The sequence below is a fragment of the Barbatula barbatula genome (assembly GCF_947034865.1).
Source record: "Barbatula barbatula genome assembly, chromosome: 22".
Taxonomy (NCBI): Eukaryota; Metazoa; Chordata; class Actinopteri; order Cypriniformes; family Nemacheilidae; genus Barbatula; species Barbatula barbatula.
The window spans coordinates 1,374,330-1,397,732 of NC_136785.1; the positions used below are offsets into that span (position 1 = coordinate 1,374,330).

The 23,403-nt window shown below is 42.4% G+C and overlaps 3 protein-coding genes across 4 annotated transcripts; 2 read left to right on the forward strand and 1 right to left on the reverse strand.

Moving 5' to 3' along the window:
- The first annotated feature begins 210 nt into the window (after positions 1-210).
- Positions 211-6,171, forward strand: phyhd1 (phytanoyl-CoA dioxygenase domain containing 1). 2 transcript variants are annotated; one of them, XM_079486340.1, is made up of 11 exons: positions 211-961; positions 1,858-2,016; positions 2,804-2,879; positions 3,342-3,389; positions 3,491-3,546; positions 4,287-4,349; positions 4,470-4,491; positions 4,686-4,814; positions 4,960-5,076; positions 5,295-5,421; positions 5,912-6,171. In XM_079486340.1, exons 1-11 carry the CDS (start codon positions 929-931, stop codon positions 5,955-5,957), a joined length of 876 nt encoding a protein of 291 aa, XP_079342466.1. In that variant the 5' UTR covers positions 211-928; the 3' UTR covers positions 5,958-6,171. The 2 variants fall into 2 exon arrangements, with proteins under 2 accessions (XP_079342466.1, XP_079342467.1); XM_079486341.1 differs by lacking the exon at positions 211-961 and adding an exon at positions 1,347-1,539.
- A 64-nt stretch (positions 6,172-6,235) lies between these two features.
- On the reverse strand, positions 6,236-11,974 carry dolk (dolichol kinase). The gene is made up of 2 exons (XM_079486173.1): positions 11,527-11,974; positions 6,236-10,769 (listed from the first exon to the last, which is right to left on the reverse strand). Exon 2 carries the CDS (start codon positions 10,642-10,644, stop codon positions 9,070-9,072), a length of 1,575 nt encoding a protein of 524 aa, XP_079342299.1. The 5' UTR covers positions 10,645-10,769; positions 11,527-11,974; the 3' UTR covers positions 6,236-9,069.
- Positions 11,975-12,197: 223 nt separating this feature from the next.
- nup188 (nucleoporin 188) lies at positions 12,198-23,164 on the forward strand. Its single transcript, XM_079486260.1, has 44 exons — positions 12,198-12,242; positions 13,038-13,092; positions 13,190-13,263; positions 13,341-13,425; positions 13,830-13,910; positions 14,094-14,138; positions 14,326-14,418; positions 14,500-14,619; positions 14,703-14,914; positions 14,994-15,108; positions 15,185-15,385; positions 15,469-15,558; positions 15,632-15,697; positions 15,781-15,900; positions 16,092-16,218; positions 16,327-16,500; positions 16,579-16,705; positions 16,818-16,905; positions 16,984-17,060; positions 17,152-17,266; positions 17,352-17,472; positions 17,565-17,631; positions 17,715-17,840; positions 17,916-18,049; positions 18,152-18,258; positions 18,338-18,544; positions 18,621-18,790; positions 18,868-18,937; positions 19,024-19,091; positions 19,204-19,399; positions 19,480-19,557; positions 19,651-19,736; positions 19,824-19,969; positions 20,198-20,364; positions 20,486-20,686; positions 20,829-20,921; positions 21,016-21,168; positions 21,293-21,430; positions 21,522-21,596; positions 21,799-22,005; positions 22,083-22,214; positions 22,293-22,345; positions 22,426-22,555; positions 22,639-23,164. The coding sequence occupies exons 1-44, from the start codon at positions 12,217-12,219 to the stop codon at positions 22,813-22,815; spliced, it is 5,193 nt and encodes a 1,730-aa protein (XP_079342386.1). The 5' UTR covers positions 12,198-12,216; the 3' UTR covers positions 22,816-23,164.
- Positions 23,165-23,403: the final 239 nt, after the last annotated feature.

A 23,403-nucleotide genomic window follows, 5' to 3' on the forward strand; every position in this document is an offset into this window, starting at 1 on the left:
CATTGAGAGAGGGGAGAGAGAGAGAGAGAGAGAGAGAGAGAGGGGGGAGAGAGAGAGAGACAGAGAGAGAGGGGAGAGAGAGACAGAGACAGAGACAGAGAGAGAGAGAGAGAGAGAGAGAGAGAGAGAGAGAGAGAGACAGAGAGAGAGGAGAGAGAGAGAGAGAGAGAGAGAGAGGAGAGAGAGAGAGAGAGAGAGAGAGAGAGAGAGGGGGGGGGGGGGAGAGAGAGACAGAGAGAGAGGGGAGAGAGAGAGAGAGAGAGACAGAGAGAGAGGGGAGAGAGAGAGAGAGAGAGAGAGAGAGAGACAGAGAGAGAGGGGAGAGAGAGAGAGAGGGGAGAGAGAGAGAGAGGGGGGAGAGAGAGAGAGACAGAGAGAGAGGGGAGAGAGAGAGACAGAGAGAGAGTGAGAGAGACATATAGAGAAGAAGAGAGAGAGAGAGACAGACAGAGACAGAGTGAGAGAGACATATAGAGAAGAAGAGAGAGAGGGGGGGAAAGAGGGAGAGACAGAGAGTGAGAGACAGAGTGAGAGAGACATATAGAGAAGAAGAGAGAGAGGGGGGGGGGAGAGAGAGAGAGAGAGAGAGACAGAGAGAGAGGGGAGAGAGACAGAGTGAGAGAGAGACAGAGAGAGAGGGGAGAGAGAGAGAGAGAGACAGAGAGAGAGACAGAGAGAGAGGGGAGAGAGACAGAGTGAGAGAGAGACAGAGAGAGAGGGGAGAGAGAGAGAGAGAGAGAGAGACAGAGAGAGAGGGGAGAGAGACAGAGTGAGAGAGAGACAGAGAGAGAGGGGAGAGAGACAGAGAGAGAGAGAGAGAGAGACAGAGAGAGAGAGAGAGGGGGAGAGAGACAGAGTGAGAGAGAGACAGAGTGAGAGAGAGAGAGTTGATCTGGATAAACCAGCGCACAAGTCGATCACAACCAGCATGGAGATGTTGACAGAGCAGGACGTTCAAAAGGTAAGAAACGACTTTAAACGGTGTAAAGATGTATTCCTCCCTCTTATATACTTTAATAAGTTGTTTATGTTGTCGTGAATCAGGAACGCGTTCATACGCAGGAGTGACAGCACGAGCTTTTTGGTGTCGATGCAAAACACGTTTTGAAGACTGATGATCAATATTAAAATAAATATGTTTACGGATTTGAGTTTCATGCAAACTCGAACTCGCGCGTGTTTATGAAATGATGATTCACGTTGAAAGGCTGTTGCGTAATGTAGATGGAATCTGAAGTGGGCGTGACATACAAGACGAGAGGTGTGGTCAACGTCACGCGCTGCTGCGCAGACCTATCGGCCCATAATATAAAGTATCGCGAGAGAGAGTAGAAAGCTATGCTGTCGAATCGCTCTCGCGGTACTTCGATGACACGCTCCAGTCGCTCTGCGCAGTGCCGCACAAAAGAGATTTTTGAAAAGCTTTACTGAAAATATGTTGGGTTCTGTTGATGGGATGTTTTCTGTCAATCCAGCACAATTCAATCCTACCGAAATAAGACCCAAAACACAGAAGGGAATTTTGTAAGGTTTTTAAAAGTGAGCGTCTGCTTTTTCATGTTCGCAATGTAAGCCGTTGTGCTGGGTTCACACCAAACGCGAACAATCGGAAAGTTTGTTATTTTCGTGTGTGACGTGATCTGAAAATCTCAACCTTCCTGGAAGACGACCGAGTTCCCATCTATACGTGTCTTTGCATTCACTCGCGCAGAACTCTTAATTCGCGTCCGGTGTGAACCCAGGGTTAGACTTTGAATTGATTTCAGCAGGGACACTACAGAACGTTATTTTCTTTGAGTTATGGTGAATGATGTTTTAGGGTCTGATGGAGTTTCTTGTGTGTTTTTGGTGTGGTAGTATCGAGAGGACGGGTATCTGGTGCTCGAGGGCTTTCTGTCTCCTGAGGAATGTGACGCGCTTCGGGAGCGCATGAGCGAGATCGTTGAGAGCATGGACGTGCCCGCGCACTGCAGAACACAGTTCTCCACCAACCACGACGAGCAGCTCAAGTCACAGGTACGCAGAAGCAATACTCACAAAGTCAAAATGCATCAATCCAGCATGTGAAGCAGTATATCTTCATTAACTTTCTCCTATTCTTGCCTTTCACGTGCCTTCAAACGGTAAAGATGCAGGTAAGACCAGGCGTGTGCACGTGTTAGGTATAGAGACCTGGGCCGCGTCCAAAATCGCCCACTTCCGTACTGTATAGTCATGAATAGTATGTCCGAAACCTCAGTATGCAGTACGTGAGAAATACCCGGATGGTCTAGTACTTCCACCGATATTCGTGAGTGTGGATCGGACGGACACTTATGTATCCCATGATGCCATGGGAGCTGAGCAATTGTCAAATATAGCGGAAAACCTTTGTGCCAATAAATATAATACATGGACGGACGCAGTATGTCCCAAATGTATTCATCCTACTCCCATTCGTACTCTATAGGACGTACTGTTTTTTTACGGCCGATAGGTACTTATTCAAATTCATTACGAACTGTCACAGTATGCGATTTCGGACGCAGCCCTGGTTTGGTTAAAAAGACAAGTTCACAAAATAATCTGTCATCATTGACCCGCATAACCTGTATGACTCTTTCATCTGTGGAACACAAAAGAAGATATTTCGAGAAAATGTCGATGGGGTTCATTGTTGTTAATATGAACCTTAACCTCAGGGGCTGAATCAGTTTAGATGACCACTTAAACCAGCTTGTTTTAACCTAAACGTCAATGCAAACAACTGTCAACCAACAACTATCACTTCAGTCGTACAATATCATATGATGTGTTTTTCAAGGGAAATGCAGATTACTTCATCACCAGTGGAGACAAGATTCGCTATTTCTTTGAAAAGGGAGTGTTTGATGATAAAGGTCTGTAACACGGAGATTTTTTTTGTTTGCCCGGTTGTTTTTATTTATGGTTGGATAGAATTCCCAGAGAAAAAAATATTGCTCCCATGCTCTTCGTTCTGAATTGTTTCAATTTACATTCAACTTCTCAGATGTTTCTCCTAAAATTGCTAAGAGAAAATAAAAATGACTCCATGAAGAGTATGGAGGTGTAAAATAAAAAAACAATCTGTATTTCATTGAAACGTTTGGGATTTCTTCTCAAAAGGAAAGACTGAGTTGCAAATGTTTAATTTTGCTCTTATTGATGTCTAGGAGAAATACTTGACTTATTTAAGAGATCTCATCTGTAAATTTTCTTTCTTACTGTACGGACAAACCCACCTGTTCATTTAAATAAACACAAAATACATACATATATGACATATAAGTTGAAACAACCCATCGTTGTTTAGTAAATGAAACTTATCATGTGTTTTGTAGGGCAGTTCATTGTGCCAAGAGAACGTTCACTCAATAAAATTGGACATGGTGAGTATTTAAGAAATGATCAAGGCTTATTAGATTCATGTTTATATATTTATATGGACATACTTACAATGTCATTTATTTTGTTGTGTTTGTCTTTACAGCTCTTCACGCGTATGAGCCGCTGTTTAAATCAGTCACTCACTCATCAAAAATTCAGGCAATGACCAAACTGAGATGAAACATAACAATGTTTTTCTTTATTGTGTTATTATCTTTAATTGTATAATTGCTGTACATACAGTTTGTTTCTACGGAGCCGTGTAAGGGACATTGGCAAAAATATATATTTATATTTATATAAATTTATATGCTGTTTTAATGAAAGATGTCAGGCCATCTATACCTTGCGTTCTTCTTGCACCTGCTTTGCATTTAACAATAAGTATTTGTTTTAGAACTATATCATTCGGAAATGGCCTGGATAAAACATCTCATATAATCTAGGCCTACATCATCAATAAAATGCAAGCTTGTCATTATATGGTTCGGGGTGATTTTCACAGATTCTTCCCATTCATGATAGCCTATGTAGTATATAAGCTACGTAAAGAAATTTGCCTTTTTATTAAAGTTGTGCACGTTTCAACGTTTAAAAACATCCCCCCCAACTGCATAGACGTGTGCCTATTCATGTCTAATACTACATATCTTGCACAGCATCTACATTTCAGGCCTTTTTATGCAGAACAGGCACATTCACAGCACCCCGTGAGAACACGAAATTTCACGTCCCACGAGAAACTATCGCGTACGCATGTCAAGAAACTTTCACGTGCGCACCGGAAAGTCTTCAGATTTATTTAATTTTGCCAATGTTCCTTCCGTGGCTCTGTATGTTTCTGATCTAATGTTAAATGAAAACTGATGTTTTAATGTGGGGAATGTTCTCTTCTGCAGAATTTGGCCCAGAAGCTTGAGATAACACATCCAGTAATTCTGCAGAGTATGTACATCTTTAAGGTACAGTTAACTTAAACTATGGTTTATGACATATGTGTGTACTTTGTCTACAATTATGGTGCTTACGGTGCCTTTTTTCGTTATTTCTCACTAATACCGTATGTGTTTTGTGTGCAACAGCAACCAGGCATTGGTGGAGAAGGTAAGTTAGCTCCGTCCACATCTTCAGCCAATGGCAAGCATTACACTCTTCACTAATAAATGCTAAATAACTATAATATTTAATGGTTTCTAGTTATAATCAAAATTCATATAAAATTGTCATGACTTATTTACTTTTATTAAACAGGATTGTTGAATTCTGCACATTTTTATTGTTGTATTCTTTGACATCAGTGACAGCTCACCAGGACGCCACATTCCTGTACACAGAGCCTTTGGGAAGGGTGATGGGAATGTGGATCGCTCTAGAGGACGCCACCGTTGACAACGGCTGTCTGTGGTTCACACCAGGCTCACACAAGAGTAGGTTCAGTAAACACTGCACAGGCTTCATCGTGGGTTTGAATAAAACCAGCATTTATATCGCCATCTAAAGTAAATTTCCGAATGAAGCATATCACTGTGTTTCTGTGCATTTGTCATTTTCGTGGGTCTTTTCCAATGTAAGATGGAATTAGCAGGCGAATGGTGCGGACACCTAAGGGCACGTTTCCACTGACTGATTTCATCGGCCGAGAACAGACTCATGACAACACGCTTTTCGTCCCTGCTCCGGTTAAAAAGGGTGAGACTTAAACATTAATGTAGGTATGTTTTAGTAACACATTCTGTTTTTTGTGTTAAATCATAAGTGAATGTGTCTTAGAAGTTTTTTGACCGATCATATTTTCTCTCTTGGTAGGACATAACCTAAATAAGATATATGATCTTTGTACATATAAACTGTAGATGAGTAGCTTTGACCTAAGACTGTAGCTCATCGTTCGTTGTACTGTTCTGCAGGTGGAGTGATTTTAATCCACGGCGAGGTGGTCCACCGCAGTGCTGAAAACACATCGGATCGCTCTCGCCATGTTTACACCTTTCACATTATGGAGTCGGAAAACACAGTTTGGAGTCCAGAGAACTGGTAAGAGCAGTGCATGCTGGGTAATGCACGGAGGTGGACAGTGCTTTTTAGTATTTAAACTTTTTCTCAAATACGGTTTTCAAGTATTTGTACTTTATGAGCGTTTTACTTTGGAAAACTTACTTCACCACATTATAAAGCAGTATGTCATAGTTTTACAACTTTTCATAAATACATTTTTACACGTTTTTAAACCTTAAATACAGAATGTAAGTACAATCCAATACTTTCCTACGTTTAGAAGTAAAACCCCTTTTACATAAGTTACTTATGTAAAAGATAAGAAGTAAAAGTATTAGATTTGAGATGTACAAGATTTATTTATGAAATGTAGTGGAGTAAAAAGTATGATATATGCCTTGTAATGTGTAAAAGCACTCTCATAAAGTACAGATATTTATAAATTCTTAAATACTTAGGTAATGTCCACCTCAGTGCAGAAAGGGTTAAGTTAGTTCTGTGTTGTAAATGAAATCTCTCTTTTTCTCAGGCTTCAGCCTACCGAGGAGCTGCCCTTCCCCTCCCTCTACTCATAAACATCCTGAAATAACATTCAAAAGAAATCGCATTTACTTCGACAAAGACAGTGAATATTTATGGACAATAATGAGCCTTTTTTACCATCCAACTGCATATGAAATGATGCTTGACATGGACGGAACATTTAGCTTTCTCTCTTACCAGAAAATGTGATTTGGATCTTTTTTACAGTCACAACAGTGTTAATAAATGGGAGGTGTTTTTCCAGTCATCTGATGAGTCTGTTATGTTTATAATCTGATTTTCCGTAGTCTACAAACACATTTAATTTATTAGAAATCTTTTTATTTGATTATTTACTCTGCATTCTTTGCGTACCCAACATAATACCATATAGAAAAGACAATCTGTTTGATCAAAAGAATCATAATATGAATTTCCAAAGAAAAGATCAAATACTGTCCGAAAATCTGAAGAATCATATTTACAGCCATAAAGAACCTTTCCTTCAAGCAGTTGATTTAAAACGACTTTCAATATCAAAACAAACATGACAAAATCAACCTTGAATACATACAATAGTTAACTGAAATATAACATTGTTGCAACTAGTTTCATTTCGCAGTGATTGTTAAGAGATATTTGAACAAAGAAACGTTTCTGGAAATATCACAAACCATCAAAATGAAAATGTACAAGAAGAATTCCAACACAAGACTTCAAAGGATCGCACATTACAGGTAGTTTGAATCCAATATTCAGTACACTGAAAAAATCACAAAAGAGTCATGCAAATGTCTATAGAGGCCACGTGTCCCACAATGCACTGCGAGCTGAACAGCGTATCGATTCTAATGACAAGCATCTACTAAAAACACCCACCAAACGTCAATAGCGACATATAGCTGTGCACAAGGCCTCATAAATAAATGAGATAAAAACATCAATCATGAACCGATGCGGGATCGAGTGCAGACCGGACAGGTAAAACAGCACCCGTATCTCACTGAATTGCATACATGCTGATTTTACAGGATAGATTGACGTGTACATAAACATCTACTGATGCTCCTACACATCCATGCAGACAAACCACTTTCAGCATTTTATTCCAAAGCGCTTTGCTATCAGTCCTTCATAGTGCACAGTAAAGGCAGATATACTACACACAGCATCAAAATAATACTTTAAGAGTATAACTGTATACGTTTATGTTCTTCAATGGCTTTCCGTGATGCATAAATGCTTTTGGACTGAAATAACACATTAATCATGAAACCTGTAAAGAACCTGTCCGGGTCATATTTAATCCAAATTCAAAAGAAACAAAAGATATTTTCCTTTTAAGAAAATGAAGCCTTAAGACTTGTTACATTACGTTTTTTACCATAATTACAATATTGAAACAAGTAGTTACTTCTTCTATGCTCATTGTAACGATTTGAGAAATCTTCAGAAAAACATAATGAGAACTATAAATAAGGAATACAGAATGTCAACTGTGGACTGTTAAATTCTTACACGGTGAAAAATGTGGGAGTTGTCTATGATTCCTCCCAGATTAACTCAGTAGTCAATTCATGCTTCTGTCCAAAGTTAGATCTTTTAAAAAGTATACATGCATTTGTTTGATCACGGTTGGATTATTGCCCCTGTATGTTGGACTGTCAAAATCCTCCTTGTCAATTCTTCAAATGGTCCAAAAAGCCAGATTTGTTAACAAGAGTGTGAAAACGAGAGCACATTCCCCAGATTTAAATGTCTTTAAACTTAAGTCTATGAAAGGTCTGTCTCCCTCATATTAGTCGGATCTTGTAATATAGGCCGGCTAGATGTCTGCGATAGTATTACTCTATCCTATCCAAGCTCAAGATTGAAACAGAGAGTGACCGTGCATTTGCAGTGGCCGTTCCTATCTTATAGAACTATCTGCCGCTATCTGTGAGATCTGTTTCCTCTATTCATGATTTTAAGTCTAGGTTGAAATCGCATTTACTTAGCCGTGCCTTTAATAAGTCTAAATTTGATCTAAAATATCAAAATGTCTGTTATTTGACTTCCTTCATTTTAATTCCTCTCATTTGCTCAGCACAGTGGTCAACCTTCATTGCGTTTATTGTGCTAAATCAAATGAAATGAAAAATAAATAAAGTCTGATGTAAAAAAAAACATCTGAAATAATTAAAGTGAATCGAGTATTGCAGGGAATGTTATTTATGGTCATACAAATAACATACCAGTCGGTGTCATTAAAATAAATATTCATGAAGTCTTTTCTATTGGTTTTGGGGTGAAATGTGACCCGGACATGGGATGCGAGATTCACCCAAATAAAGTGTTTAAATAAGAAATTGTGCATCTGTAAGACGTGTCTGTATGTGTGTTTCCCAGCAAGTGCAAACATTCTTAAAGGGCCATTGAGGGACGTGCGTGCGTCTATGTGCAACTCATTCCCTGTCACACATACAGAAGTGACAGCGGCAGGATTTATGGGAATTAAATATGAAGAGCGTCACAAGATATCAGAGCTTCAAACATTCAAAAACAGGTTCGATTTAACACTCCAATAAAATTATATTCACATGTAAACTTGAACAAATTAAAACACAGAAAATAAGCAGTAGTGTGTCTTTTCTGTTCCACCAGCGCTCAAATGTAAAAATGTTGAACTTCAGCCAGGGGTGTAGAAAACCTTTAGATGTTTCTAACTGTTGTGTTTATATATTAGTTTGATTTGGTTTTAAATTCATTCGACTAGAATACTGCAGTGATGTTATAGCGTTGTTGAATACATTTCAGAGCATTAACTACAATTTACGTGTACAGTGCTTGGATTATTGCATTTCACTTTCCGTATTAAAATAATTCTTAGGTTTATTTTGACCAGGGCTTTACTGATCTTAAAGGGAATAGTACACCCAAAGATTACGTTCAAAAGCCTGTATGACTCTTTTGTGGAACACAGAAGATGATATTCTGAGAAATGTTCATTCAATGGAGTTCAGTGTTGTTTGGTTATTAAAGTTCTTCAAAAGATCTTTAGTGTGCTACAGAAGAAAGCCATACAGGTATAAAATGACATGAGAGTAAATAAATGAAATGTATTTTTCTTTTTTGGTTGAACTCTCCCTTTACTACATGTACATTGTCATAATGTGTTTTATTAAGTTATAACAGCAGAAGGATGTAGAGGTACAGAGGGAGCAGCAGGTTGTCGATCTGTAATGTGTACGCTTCCAGCATGGCAACCATGGTGATGGAACCCAGAACCCATGAATAACTGGCGTTCAGGTTAATGCTGCTGTCGGCGATGAGGAAAACCACCACGGCGATGATCTGCGCAAACACCGAGCTGGCCGTGCCCTCAAAAGTCTTCTTGGTGCCCGGCCAGCGGATCTCACCGACCGTGCTACCAAATACAGACGCAACCGTGTCCCCGACCCCCACGGCCAACACCCCCGCATACGGCACCAGACCCCCCGCGCCCGCTAATCCACCTTTGGGGGTGCAAGGCCCGGGTGAAAGCCAGACAGGTAGAGAGACGCCCAACAGCAGGTAGATGTGTGTGAGGATGAGGGGTCCGGAGTCTCTCTCATCCAGGAATAAAGTGAGCAGGTTTCTCAGCGGAGACCCGAGCGGTCGAATCCGGAAATATCGGACCAACTCCAAGAACAAGAACGCGGAGAGACACCCGACCGAAGCCAAATGAAGCAGGGGGCGGTCAAGTGCCAATCCGGGGGCGAATGTCAACACGATGAGGAGATGGAAATATTTCCGTACGGTGGTGGATGCCTGGTGTTTCTTACTGCTGCCCGAGCGATGGCTGTTTTGATGCATGACCACGCCGACCGCCAAAAGCACCAAAGCCGTCCAGAATCCGATAAGCCCGAGTCGGGTGTCGCTCTGGCCGATGAAATTTAACAACCAGGTGACTGGGTGATGCTGCGTCAGCAAAGAAAGCCAGGGAACCAACAAGCCCAACCCCAAAACGGCCGTCATCGTGTGGAAAAACAGAGAAGCCGCCCAAGTTTCTGATTCCATGAAGATGAAAAGCACAGAGAAGAAGATTCCCAACATCACGAAGCCTAACACAGCCACCGGCAGGAAAAATGGAAGCGGGTCTGCGTTAACGTTCCCGCCTGAAACCAGAGAGCGCTTGATGAGCAGCTTAATGATCAAACTGATGCCGCCCAGGATGAGAAGAGCCTCGCCGGGCGTGAAGCAGCGTGGAAGCAGATACAACAGGATTAAACTCAGATACACAAAGATCAACAGGACCTCCAAGACCTCAATGACCTCCGACACGGTCAGCATCTGCTTCACCGTATACAGGATGGCGCTGCTCGCGATGCCGGCTATGACACAGGTGTTTGTGGGCACGGGCCGTGTGATACCCAGCGCAATGAGAGACATGAACAGTGCCAGCATCATACCTATGACTGTTATAACCGTGGCGAAACGTTCAAAGTAGACGTTACCCACTGCCTCGCAGCGTCCCCTAAGAGCGAGACCGAGGAGGGGCAGCACCATGCTGGCCGGGAGGACGCCGCTATTGGCTGTGGGGCGAAACTGGAACACGGCGGCGCCGGTGCGAAGGAGGCGATCCCATTTGTGCTGCACGTAGAAAGCCTGGACGGCCAGAGCGATGCAGCACCAGGACAGCTGATTCCACACGGCCATGTGGACGGACACCACGATAGCAAAGACCACTGCCGATTCAACCAGCACGGAATCCGTCTGCATGGCTGCGGAGTAGGGGAGGTGGCTCTTAAAGACAGGGTCTTCAGGGATGACAGGAGATGAGCCAAATCTGTCAGCATACAAACATCATCCACCTCTTGACCTCCTGCGCACGTCAGATCAGACCTCTGGTGGGAAAAAATATCACATATCAAAATCTTTTCAAGAAATTGAATAGGAAACATGGTCCATTTATTTTGTTTAAACAATATTTTGGTATGGATGGCATCAGTCAAAACAAAGTGAGCTGTCTAACTACGCATCATCTTTAGCTTAGAACTAACGTATATTTTAAACGCTGCTAAACTTGAGGATGTCCAAATTCCTCAAGTGCAATTTCTCAACCCCAGACGATGTGAACTTTGGCACCGGTTATGAAAACACAGCAGACAGAAAGTTAAATGATCGGCTTTTGATGGCTCTTGTGTTACATTGGTTAATAATACACATGCATACTACTGCAAGCCATCATAAAAACATCCCACATGAAAAAATACTAAAATTTATGTTGCATTTCCAACAATTTGCCAAAGATTTTTCTAACATGTAGTAAATGTTAAAGTATACAGCAGCGTTAAATACAGTTGATCAAGTTTACAATAGTAAATATCAAAGTACACTAAACTATTTAATGTAGAATAAAATCATTTAAATGTCAAATAATAAAACAATTAGCCTATTAATGCAAATGTGTTCCCATTCAACACATTTAAATATAGAAATAACTCGCCGTACCTGAATAGCAGTGAAGTATGAAGTACATACAATGTTTAATGTATATCAGCGGCTCTTTATGCAGAGTCCAGCAGAAATGACAGCTCGTTATATCAGCGGCTTATTAAACGCCCTGTAAACACAACAACACAAAAGCACGATTCATCTTACCCCTGTCTTCTGGATCTAAAGCTTGATTTTACGACTGAAGATTAATCTGCCCGATGTTTTATCGAGACGTGTGTTCTGTACGACCAGCCTCTCATTCACTGGGGGCCGCCATGTCAGATAACAGTGCAGGGTTGCCAGATCTGCCACAAAACGCACCCAACGACCATCAAAATCATCCCTGCAATACAACACGTAATGCGCATTACGAATGTAAATCCCAAAATAGTCGACATTTCAGAAGCTTCTTATGTTTTGAGTCAGAACATATTACGATGTAACCTTTTAACAAATACATTGGAATTCTAATCAATCTTTTTAAACGTATGTAAATGGTCCACGTTGTTCATTATTGTTTTATTAAAATACGTCATTATATACATTGGTTTGTTATTAATACTTCCGTGTGTTTGATTATTTGTTGTCTTTGCAAATGTAACCAGACATGCGCACCAGACATGGCAACCCGGCACCAGTAGGTCAGAGCAATCACGTGACAGACCTCGGAACAAAAAATAAAATTCTTATTTATATTATATTCCGCGATTCTTTTTTCATAGTTTTTTTTTAATAGTTTCTCAACATAGTTATTCATCTACAATGTCATCTTTATAAACACGCGTTCATTTGAAGATTCGTGACAGTCACGTGATAGTGCCGCTCCGAAAGGCTGGTCACGTGATCCAGGTGAAGATGGCGGACTCGGAGATGTGTGTCAGGTAAAATGGAAGAGAGAGAAACTTAACGGCTCTGTTTTCGTAGAGCTCGTTTGAAACGTGTCGTCGGAGATAACGACGATATTTTAAACGTCGCATCCTGTCGTTAAACGCGTGCGCAACGTGCCCTCAAAATAACGTTTATTTGACGTTTAACGGCCGCACGAGTTTGTCGCATGCGCTGTCTGATGGACCCGCGCGACTGAAATTCAAATATTGAAAATAAAAATTTCTGCTAAAACTATTAACCGTCTCAATAGACGAGCAGTTAAACGCAATCAACGTTTTAACGTCTTATTGTTTATTTACTTGTTTTGACATTTGTTGGTGAGAACAATTGAAAATGAAAGTTATGAATGAGTTCATTGTGCGCATGCTTGTAAAGATATTAAATGCGTTTATGTGGTGTGTGTATTGTTATGTCGATTGGTCGAAATATAATTTAGACACAAAAACAACAGTTAAACGTATTAATGTATTGCTTTAAAATCGCTTTACAGCATATGTGTGCATGTAGAATATATGTGTGGTTGGGTGTGTGGTTGTATACAGATGTAAACAGGACCCATAGACATCTTTATGACACTAAATGGTTAAATAAAATATTATATGTGTGTATACACATGTATTTATAGAAACTGTAATGACTAAATGTTATTATATCATGTTCACAAGATCCAAACTTACACCACTGAAATCGCATTCTGTTCATTTAGCATTATATCAGTTAAGACCTTAACAAAGTGACTCTTACTCATTACAACACATTTATGATTAAATATCACTTTTTATATTCAGGAGTAGTCGAGAGTTATGGACGATCTTGCTTGGGAGATCTGCACTCCGAGAACCTGTAAGTTAACCGTTTAATATCCTTTAGTCTCTATAAATCTATACGTCATATTCTACCAGAACTACAATGTGACCACTGACCCGTACAATCCTAACAGGCCCAAATCGAAACAGAATTGAATCGGAACTGGGAGAGACTTCTGCAGGGTCTGTCCTTCTTCAAACCACCCAGGTAACATGACGTTCAACACTGAGAAATGCTAAAAGAAACTTCGTTTTTAATGTTGACGATTCAATGTTATTGTGCAGCACGTCGGCCGCAGACAAACTGAAGGCGGATAAAGACACACCGCAGACTCTCAAAGACTTTGGACTGAGAATCAGTAAACTGGTGGTGAGAAACACAACACATTGACCATTTCACAAAAAAAACGTTCTCATGGCTGTGAAGCTAGACAGATCACTAGGTTTTGAAACCTGCTAAATATGGTTTTAATACATCAAGACATATCAATTATGTTTAGAATATGAAACCATATGTATGTTGGTTATGTAATTTTCGGTTTCAGATATATTTTAATATAATTTAGAGGCATTTAAGCATTATTGTTTCCCCTGTTGAAACTATTTATTTAGGAATTAATCACATTTTTCTTTAATGTCATTAATGTCAGTGCATACATAGGTATAGAGAGAGAGAGAGAGAGAGAGAGATTTTACAATCCAGTCAGTCTGAATGGACTTTTAAGTCTCCAGGAATGGATAAATCTCCTTTTTTATTTGTGTTTTTCTTTTTAGGGTTTGGATGAACAGCAGAGTGTTCAGATTCTTCAGTGTTACCTTCAAGAAGACTACAGAGGGACTCGAAACACACTCAAGGTGAGATCTCTTTGTGTATCCAGACAGGCGGACATCTTTTTCCGTCTAAGTGCACTGCTCTTGTCCAGAATAACATGGACCAGATCTCATGACATCCACACAAGGCTCTTACTGAATGTGTGCATCTTAGTTTAAATGTTTTCATGAAAATGAATTGGTTAATTCTCCTCTTGTTCCGATCAGGCTGTGCTACAGGATGAGAGACAGAGTCAAGCCCTGTTGCTGAAGGTTCGACAATCTCACATATTTCTTTTTCTTGACCTTTGTTGTCTTCTGTCTTCCTCTCAATCTTTGTATTCAGTCGTGCACTGATAACATTTTTATTTTTTGAAATACAGAAGCAGTAACACATTTGTAATATGCCGATGCACACGCTTGTCAGTAATCTCCTGATATGGTTGATGTTGTTGTGCAGATAGCAGATTTTTACTATGAAGAGAGACTATGTGTGCTACGCTGCGTGTTACACCTCCTCACATACTTCCAGGATGAGAGACATCCGTACAGGGTAAAGTGATCATGACAGAGATCAGCAGTTCATGACCATCCGCTCCGTTTTATATGCTCATTCTGTCTCTCTCACTCTCAGGCGGAGTACTCAAACTGTGTGAGTAAACTGGAAAAAGATCTGGTGTCCAGCTACAGGAAGCAGTTTGAGTCTCTTTCCAGATCAGAAGCGCCGACATGGGAGACGCATGGAAATATGATGGTGACCTGAACAACATTTGTCAGTAGTCTGTTTTTGTATGTGGTGAAATTATAGTTACATTATACTTCTGCCTTTGTGTTTAGATGGAGCGGCAGGTGTCACGCTGGTTCGTTCAGTGTCTGAAAGAGCAGGCCGTGCTGCTGGAGATCATGTTCCTGTATTACGCATATTTCGAGATGCCGCCCAAAGACCTTTTGATCTTCACGCGTCTGTTTAAGGAGCAGGGTTTTGGACAGCGCCAGACAAATCGACACCTTGCGGACAAGAGCATGGACGCGCTTGTTGAACGCATTGGGTCAGAACACACAGATTTCTCCCCCTCACGCACGCAAAAAAGATTGTATAAAAAACAGACTGTGTTGTCCTGTCCACAGATATTTTAGCTCTCTGATTCTCGTGGAGGGGATGGACGTTGACTTCCTGCATAAATGTGCTCTGGAGGACCGAACCGAACAGCATCAGTTTTATGACCAGGGGGATGTTTGCAAGGTAGCACCTACCAATCATACATCGTCATGCATTTTAAAGTGCTCATCTTCACTGAAGTGTGCATGTGCTCGTGTAGGAGGTGGATCAGATGCTTTTGACTTTCGGTGACATCTCTCATCACGGGCCGGTTCTGTTGGCCTGGGTTCTGCTGCGACACACACTGCGTCCAGAGGAAGTGGGCTCGGTGATCAGACGTTTGGGACACACCACGCTGCAGCTCGAGGTCTTTCAGTATCTCACAAACATGCTGCAGTCATTTGGCAGCACGGGAAATAATGTAAGAACGGCACGTCTGATGGGTTTCATGTAAATGCAGATGAGAGATGATTGGATGAACGATTTCTCTCTTTTCCTCTCTAGTGTACAGCCAGCACTGCACGCATGTGTATTTATGGCCTCTTGTCTTTTGTCATCACGTCTTTTGAGGAAGACACACTTGGCAGCCAACAGGTACAAATACACTCAAAGCTTTAAACATTCATGAATGTTTAAGGACTGATTGATTTGATAATTTTGTCTTTAGCACTTGATCAATGCAGCGTGCGAAGTCCTCGCTGCTCCGAGTCTGGCTGAACTGTTCTGGGAGTCGGTAAGTTCTGATCAACACAGTTTATTTCTTTAGTGTGTCTGCTGGGAAATGTGTCTTAAATGACCTGTGGCGGTGTCCTGCAGAAGCCGAACATGGGTCTGGGTGTGATTCTGGACAGCGCTGTGGGTGTGTTTCCATATAAGACCGGACCTCTGCTACAGCTGCTCACGGGCCTGCTGTCTGACAAATCTACTGCTAAAAAGGTACAAAAAAAGATGAAGTTTTAAGTCATGTGTTAAATCTTTAACCTTACATATGTAAAGGAATATTCCTCATAATCTCTTAATTCATACGAGGTCTCAGAAGTGTACACGTAATGATGCTGGACGTTAAGTATAGTTCAGATGATATGCAACACACACATGTGATAATGTTTGTGTTCCGTCTCCCTCAGGTGTACACCTTCTTAGATAAGATGTCCTTCTACACTGAGGCTTATAAGCACAAACCCAACGACGTGATCTCCAGAGAGGACGGGACTCTGTGGAGGAGACAGACCCCCAAACTGCTCTATCCTCTGGGTAAGTGTTAAGAGCCTTTTCTGAGGTCACCTCCTGTATATGTCATAATTGTGTTGTTGTTAAGACGAATATCTTAGTGACATAATCTCTCGTGTTTCACGTGTTCAGGTTTGGGGCAGACGAATCTTAGGATGCCTCAGGGCTGTTTCGGGCAGGTGTGTGAAGATAAGCAGCTGTCTGTAGGTGAACAGGGTTTCCTAGTGCGCTGGGAATATTCATACAGCTCCTGGACTCTCTTCACCTGTGAGATCGAGATGCTGCTGCATGTCGTCTCTACAGCAGGTGAACATTCGATAATTGAGAGACATGATGTTTCCGTTTTAAAGTACATTTAACCACATTGTGTTTTTGTGTGAATAGATGTTCTGTCGCACTGTGAGCAAGTCAAACCCATCTTGGATCTAGTTCATAAGATCATCAGCACCGATTGGACAGTTTCTGACTGTCTTCTGCCTCTTACTTCCCGGATCTACATGCTGCTGCAGAGGTGACACACACACACCATAAATTCAGTTATAATAATAATATTCAAGGAGACTTTTATTATGTACTGTTTCTATGTCTATACTTGAAATGACAGTGTGTTGGTTGTGTTACAGGTTGACCTCTGTCATTAACCCCCCGGTAGATGTCATCACTTCCTGTGTCAACTGCTTGATCGCTCTGGCCGCTCGGCAGCCTGGAAAGGTACATGCTCACAATTCGGTGAAGGTTAGTGCTCGATGACAAGATTAAGTCTAAACTCTTGTTTCTTTCCTAATGAAGGTCTGGTCCAGTCTGCATCATACTGGTTTCCTTCCGTTTGCCTCCAGCCCTCTGACCAACATGGCACAGACCATCAGGTACTGCACAAACAAAACCAGAGAACATAAAGATCAACATATACATTTGTCTCTAAGAGACAGGTGAAGGGTAACCTGTCGTGTGTTTCAGTGCAGAGGGCATGAAGGCTGGTAACTACGGCAACCTGCTGGTTTTGATAGAACAGCCCAGAGGAGAGTACAGCGTCACTATCGCCTTCCTGAGATTGGTGACCACACTGGTCAAGGTAACACACATCTCCGACACATTTGTTCATGAGGTCTGGAGGTAATCCTCATAGTGTCAGAGTGACGGTCCACTCGTGTTCACAGGGTCAGCTGGGCAGCACTCAGAGCAGAGGACTCATCCCCTGTGTGCTGCTGGTCCTGAAGGAAATGCTGCCTACTTATCATAAGTGGCGCTACAACTCGTATGGAGTCCGAGAGAAGATCGGTGAGTTACACAGTCACGGCTCTATACAAAATACATGCACATACTAGAGGTAAACAACGTTCGTGTGTATATTTCGCCTCTCTCTTTCTCAGGGTGTCTCATTCTAGAGCTGGTTCATGCTATTCTCAATCTGAATCAGGAAGGGGAGTCAGAGGGCAGGTGAGAGGAGCTTGTGCTGCTTGTGTTGGAGGTTTTGTTTGACTTCAGTTTTGACATCTTTGACCTGTTTGTGACCCCCAAAGTGCCCCCAGTCTTCAGTCGCTGTGTATTTATAGTCTGGCCAACACGGAGGCTGGTCAGGCCGTGGTCAACATCATGGGTGTGGGAGTGGACACCATCAACATGGTGCTAGCAGCACAGCCCAGCAGGTACATATTGTGCGTGTGTGTGTTTGGATGTTTAATATAAGATGTTGCCGTTGAACTGTGTGTGTCTGTGTGTAGCGGTGGTTCTGAGGGACCTGGTCAGGTTCTGATACAGACTGTGAAGTTGGCATTTTCTGTCACCAATAATGTGATCAGACTCAAACCCCAGTCTGACACGGCATCACCCCTGGAGCAAGCTCTGACACAGCACGGTTAGTGTGATATGACCTTTAAAAAAAAATACTGCTCTCAGATGTTTCTGTTCCCAGCTTGTGTGATAAACATGTATGTATGTGTCATATAATGTGTTGCAGGTGGTCATGGCAACAACCTGATCGCTGTGCTGGCCAAGTATATTTACCACAAGCATGACCCGGCACTGCCCCGACTCGCTATACAGCTGCTGAAGAGACTCGCCACGGTAAAGCTCTTTCACTAACATGCCATCAGCCTTGAGTTTAAACTGCATGTCTCATGCGTGTTGTGGTGTTTGTGTCCAGGTGGCTCCCATGTCCGTGTACGCGTGTCTTGGCAGCGATGCTGCTGCTATCAGAGATGCCTTCCTGACACGACTGCAGAGCCGGACTGAAGACATGCGCATTAAAGTCACCATACTGGAGTTCCTCACTGTTGCTGTGGAAACGCAACCTGGACTCATTGAGCTTTTCCTTAACCTGGAGACCAAAGATGGCAGCGATGGGTCAAAGGTCAGAGGTCACACAATCAGTCCTGTTGAGATGATGATGATGGCAGTAGGCTGACTATATGCGTGTGTGTGTTTAGGAGTTTTCTCTGGGAGAATGGAGTTGTTTGTCAGTGGTGTTGGAGTTGTTGGACTCTAAGCAGCAGGGGAAGTATTGGTGTCCTCCACTCCTGCAGAGGGCAGCGCTGGCCTTCCTTCACGCGCTCTGGCAGGACAGACGCGAGAGCGCCCTCTCTGTGCTCAGGACCAAGTGAGGCTCTCACACAAACACACACATTGAGACAACAAAACACTTTAGTTCTGACCCTTCGTCTCATCTTATTGTAGAGAGAAATTCTGGGAGAATCTCACCGCTCCGTTATTTGGAAACTTGCCTCCCCCATCTGAGACCACTGAGGTGCGTATGTGTGTGTGGATTTCAGTTTTTAATAACAAGAGGATTGTGTGTTTATGAGGGTAATTCATTGTTTTCATTCTCTGTAGCCGTGTTTTCTGGAGTCTTGTGCTTTTGTGATGAAGATTATCGGTCTTGAGATCTACTATGTTGCCAGGTATGATACCAGCATTATCATGAGTAATGAGCCACACACACCAGAACATGGCCTGTGTCTCTCTAACATGCAGTTGTAACTGAGCTCTTTGTGTATGTTTGTGTCTGTACAGTGGTGTGTTGGATCCGTCTCTGAAAGCAGCTCTGCAGAGTTTTAGTAGCAAGCGTCGCTATGAGTTTTGGTCGGATTATGTTCGTGATCTGGTGTGTTTGGCGTGTGACGGTGAGGAGGAAGGTCTGCGCTCTCTCTCTGAGTCTCAGATGCTCATATCTGCGTGGAGGACCCTGTTAATACTCTCCACCAGCCACGTGAGAACAACTCTACATCAAACTCGTGTCTGGACCTCACTTACTATGAGTGTATTATAACAGATTGTGTGTGTGTATAGTGTGAGGTGATGCATTTAAAGGACGATGCTGTTAGACAGAAGCTCTTCATGGATGTTTTGGAAGGAACCAAAGCAGCAGTGAGTTCTTCACATATCATAATGACTTTAATGACTGATTTAAGTCAGTGTCAGTAGAGATTCATGTGCGTGAGCTCATTTTCTATCTCTCAGCTGCTGATGTCTCAGTCTGTCTTCTGTCTTCGTCTGGGCTCAATGATGGTCACACTACTCCTCATCCTCCTCAAACAGTGGAAAAGGTATGTGCGAGTCTTTCTGTGTGGTTGTTTATCTGTCTCTTTCTATGCACGTACGTGATATTCAGTCTTGAATTATGTGTGTTTCAGTGTGCTGATATCTGCTCCAGCTCTGCTCCCTCCTCTGTCTCTGATGTTGGAGAGCGTCCTGCACGCTGAACAACAGCTCATGGATCGAACCAAAGCCAAACTGCTGTCTGCCCTCATCTTAGCCCTGCAGATACAGGGACTCAATGGTCAGTCTGTGTGTGTTTTGTTTATTTTTGAAAGTTGTCTAATATGAGCTGATTATTGCTCCCAATTCAAAAGCTGTCTCAGATTGGTGGTATGCCAATCCCATGATGCTTTGCAGCTTCCAATGAACAGCATCTTAAATCTGTCATTTATGAGGTTTGTTGTTTATGCAGGGAAGTGTACCGTATATGTATATCAGTGTTGTTTAAACGCCTCGTGTTGTGCTTCAGGAGGAGAGATTACCCAGCTGCCCCAGCTGCTGTTGTGCGTGTTTGAGATGGTTCAGGACGAGGCGCTGGCATTGATTGACAGCACACGTCACATGATCCAGAGGGGAGACATTCAGGAAGACAGTATGGAGACGGACAGCCCTGTCCAGAAAGACCAGCGAGACTCAGTGAGTGTTTTAATAGAGTAGCATAAATTGGAGTAATATAATGACGTGCCTTAAAAGATTTATTGTTGCATATTGTGTACAGTTTGAAATTGTGTTAAAGACGTATGTGTCTGTCCTTCAGGTGTGTGTGTTAGCTCTTCATCTGTCTAAAGAGTTGTGTCGGGCAGATGAGGATGGTGAACAATGGCTGCAGGTGGTGAGGAAGCTGCCGGTTCTGCCATCGGTTCTGAGCGCTTTAGAACTGAGCCTACGCTCCAAACAGAACCTCTACTTCACTGAGGCCGCACTGCACCTGCTGCTCACGCTCGCCAGAACACCACAGGTACACACACACACACACACACAACTGCTGTCACGCGCTAAAACATCTCCAAATGAACCAGATTAGCAAACTGATGTGAGAAAATGAATCAGAATATATAATGCATTTTTAATGTTTCTGTTTTATTCTTCCTGGTCTGTAGGGGGCAGCAGCGGTTGCGGGTGCAGGCGTAATTCAGAGCATCTGTCTCCCTCTCCTCAGTGTGTATGAGGGTTCACATAATGGAGCTACACAGGTACTAAAAAAGTATTTCTGTTAACACTCACATATATCCATGTTTCAATAGCATCCCTGCTTTTACCGGCTCAATTGATTCTTCTCTCTCTCAGGCGTTTGTGCGTAAGTCTCAGGATGCTCCCAGCTGGCCGGGTGTGTACAGGTTGAGTTTATCTTTAATGGAAAGTTTGCTAAAAACACTTCGTTACAACTTCATCAATGAAGCGCTGGACTTTGTGGGGGTGCACCAGGAGCGTATACTGCAGGTGTGTGTGTGTGAGACACGTCTGGTCACTGAACTTCTTGTGTGGTGTTGGGATAAGTCATTGACGGCTGGTCTGTCAGCACGAATCTGAGATGTGAACTCCTGTGTTTGAATGCATGTGTTAGTGTCTGAACGCGGTGAGGACGGTTCAATCTCTGGCGTGTCTAGATGAAGCTGATCACACTGTGGGCTTCCTGCTCCAGCTCTCCAACTTCTGTAAAGAATGGCACTTTCACCTGCCACAGCTGCTCAGAGACGTACAGGTACACACACTCACACCTAACTACAAACACCAGCACACACACATCTTCACTGCTGTCGAAATCTGAATCTGTGTTCGTCAATGTGTTGCAGGTGAATCTGTGTTATCTGTGCCAAACGTGTACGTATCTCCTCCACAGCAAGAAAATGCTTCATCATTACTTGCAGGTGAACATCAAATATTCTACATTGTTTTCCAATCAGCAATTAGTAGCGTCCCCCTTCCCTTAAAATCTGCTCCACTGTACGTGTAGAATGTTACTTTTAATAGGAACAGCTTTATAAACTTTGCCTAGAATATGTTAGTCTGTAAAGTGAACCGATGTTGAAATGTATTGACATTATGTGTAATTGATTTCACTGATTGCAGGCAAAGAATGGGGAGGGGCTTCCTCAGGGACCACACCCCCAGCGTGCTGCGCAGCTCGCTTCCACAGAGCAGGTGAGCGATGAGAGAGAAGAGGCGGAGTCTAAAGCCCTGCAGGCGGTTCATTGCAGCCTGTTAAAAATTCTCAGCAAAACACTGGCGACGCTACAACACTTCACACCAGACTGCTGTCAGATATTATTGGACCAGGTACTCACGCATAAAACGCCTCATTATTACCTGTTACACATCAACTCGTGTTTGAATCTCAGGACATGTGGTTTCAGTCCATGGACCTTGCGGAGTACAGAACTCTCTTTGTGTTGAGTTTCACGACTCCTGCTTTTGATTCTGATGTGGCGCCGTCGTTTGGAACACTGCTGGCTACTATTAATGTGGCGCTGAGCATGCTGGGAGAGGTACAGCAACACTTCTCTCTCGCTCATGTAGATCATGTCACATGATGCTCGTGTTGATGGTGATGTTTGTGTTTTTAGATTGAAAAGAACAAAGAACCAGTTGTTTCATCTGAGGACACACAAGCTCTTAAGTGAGAAAATACAGTCTTGAATAAAGAATGTGAATATAAACTTCATTGATTACATGTGTCATTCTCCCTCTTATGTGTAGGTCATTGTTGATGTTCTCGATGGAGAACTGCTTTTATGTGTTGATCTCTCAGGCGGTTCGCTGTTTGAAGGATCCTTCAGTTCTGCCCAGAGACAAACAGAGACTCAAACAGGAGCTCAGCTCTGAGCTGGTAACTCAAATCACACTTCAATACTTAATGCTGATTTTCTAAGTGTGCATTGAGTCTCATCTCAATATTTTGTTTTCTGTCAGAGCACACTGTTGTCCACACTATTCCGTTTTTTCCGGCGAGGTTCCCCCTCCTCACCCGCCGGGCTGCTTCCTTCACCACAAACCAAACCACCCACGGCAGGATCCAAGGTCACGCCAGAGGGGCAGGAGCCGTTTATTCAGCTGGTCCAAGCTTTCGTCCGGCACGTTCAACGGTAGACTAGACCTCAGACTTACAGCTCTGATGAGCGCTCCGTACTTGAAACAGAGAACATCTGAATGACTTTGAAAAGGAATCTTTACACTTGTCAACAGTGAACCAGTTTTTCACCAAACCTTCTGGTGCCAAAGGTCCTGCCTCTGGACTACACAGCTTTTCTATTTAAAGCAGTTCATTTTCACTCATTTAAATGTGTTTTTTTCAAGGTCCCTTGTAGTTACATGTATATAATTAACAAACATGTTACAGACTTTGTCACATGTCATAGGCTTTTTGTATTCAACTTTTGTATGTGACAGTTGCCATATATTTGTCTTGTTAACCAAAATAAACTGAACAACAGTTATCATAGGGTGTGGATTCCTGAAGACATGATGTAAGTTTTGTTTTATACTCACTGGCCAAACAATAATCTTTAGTTTAATTATGGTTGAGTTGTGGCATTGTTTTGACCAATTCATGCAAACATCACGTCTATTATTTCTAAATATTTGGTCAAGCTTTTGTAGTAATTTACAAGCTCATCCAAATGACATATGACCTGTTAGTCCCCAGACTGTTTCTTTTCATAGTCCAAATAACTACGT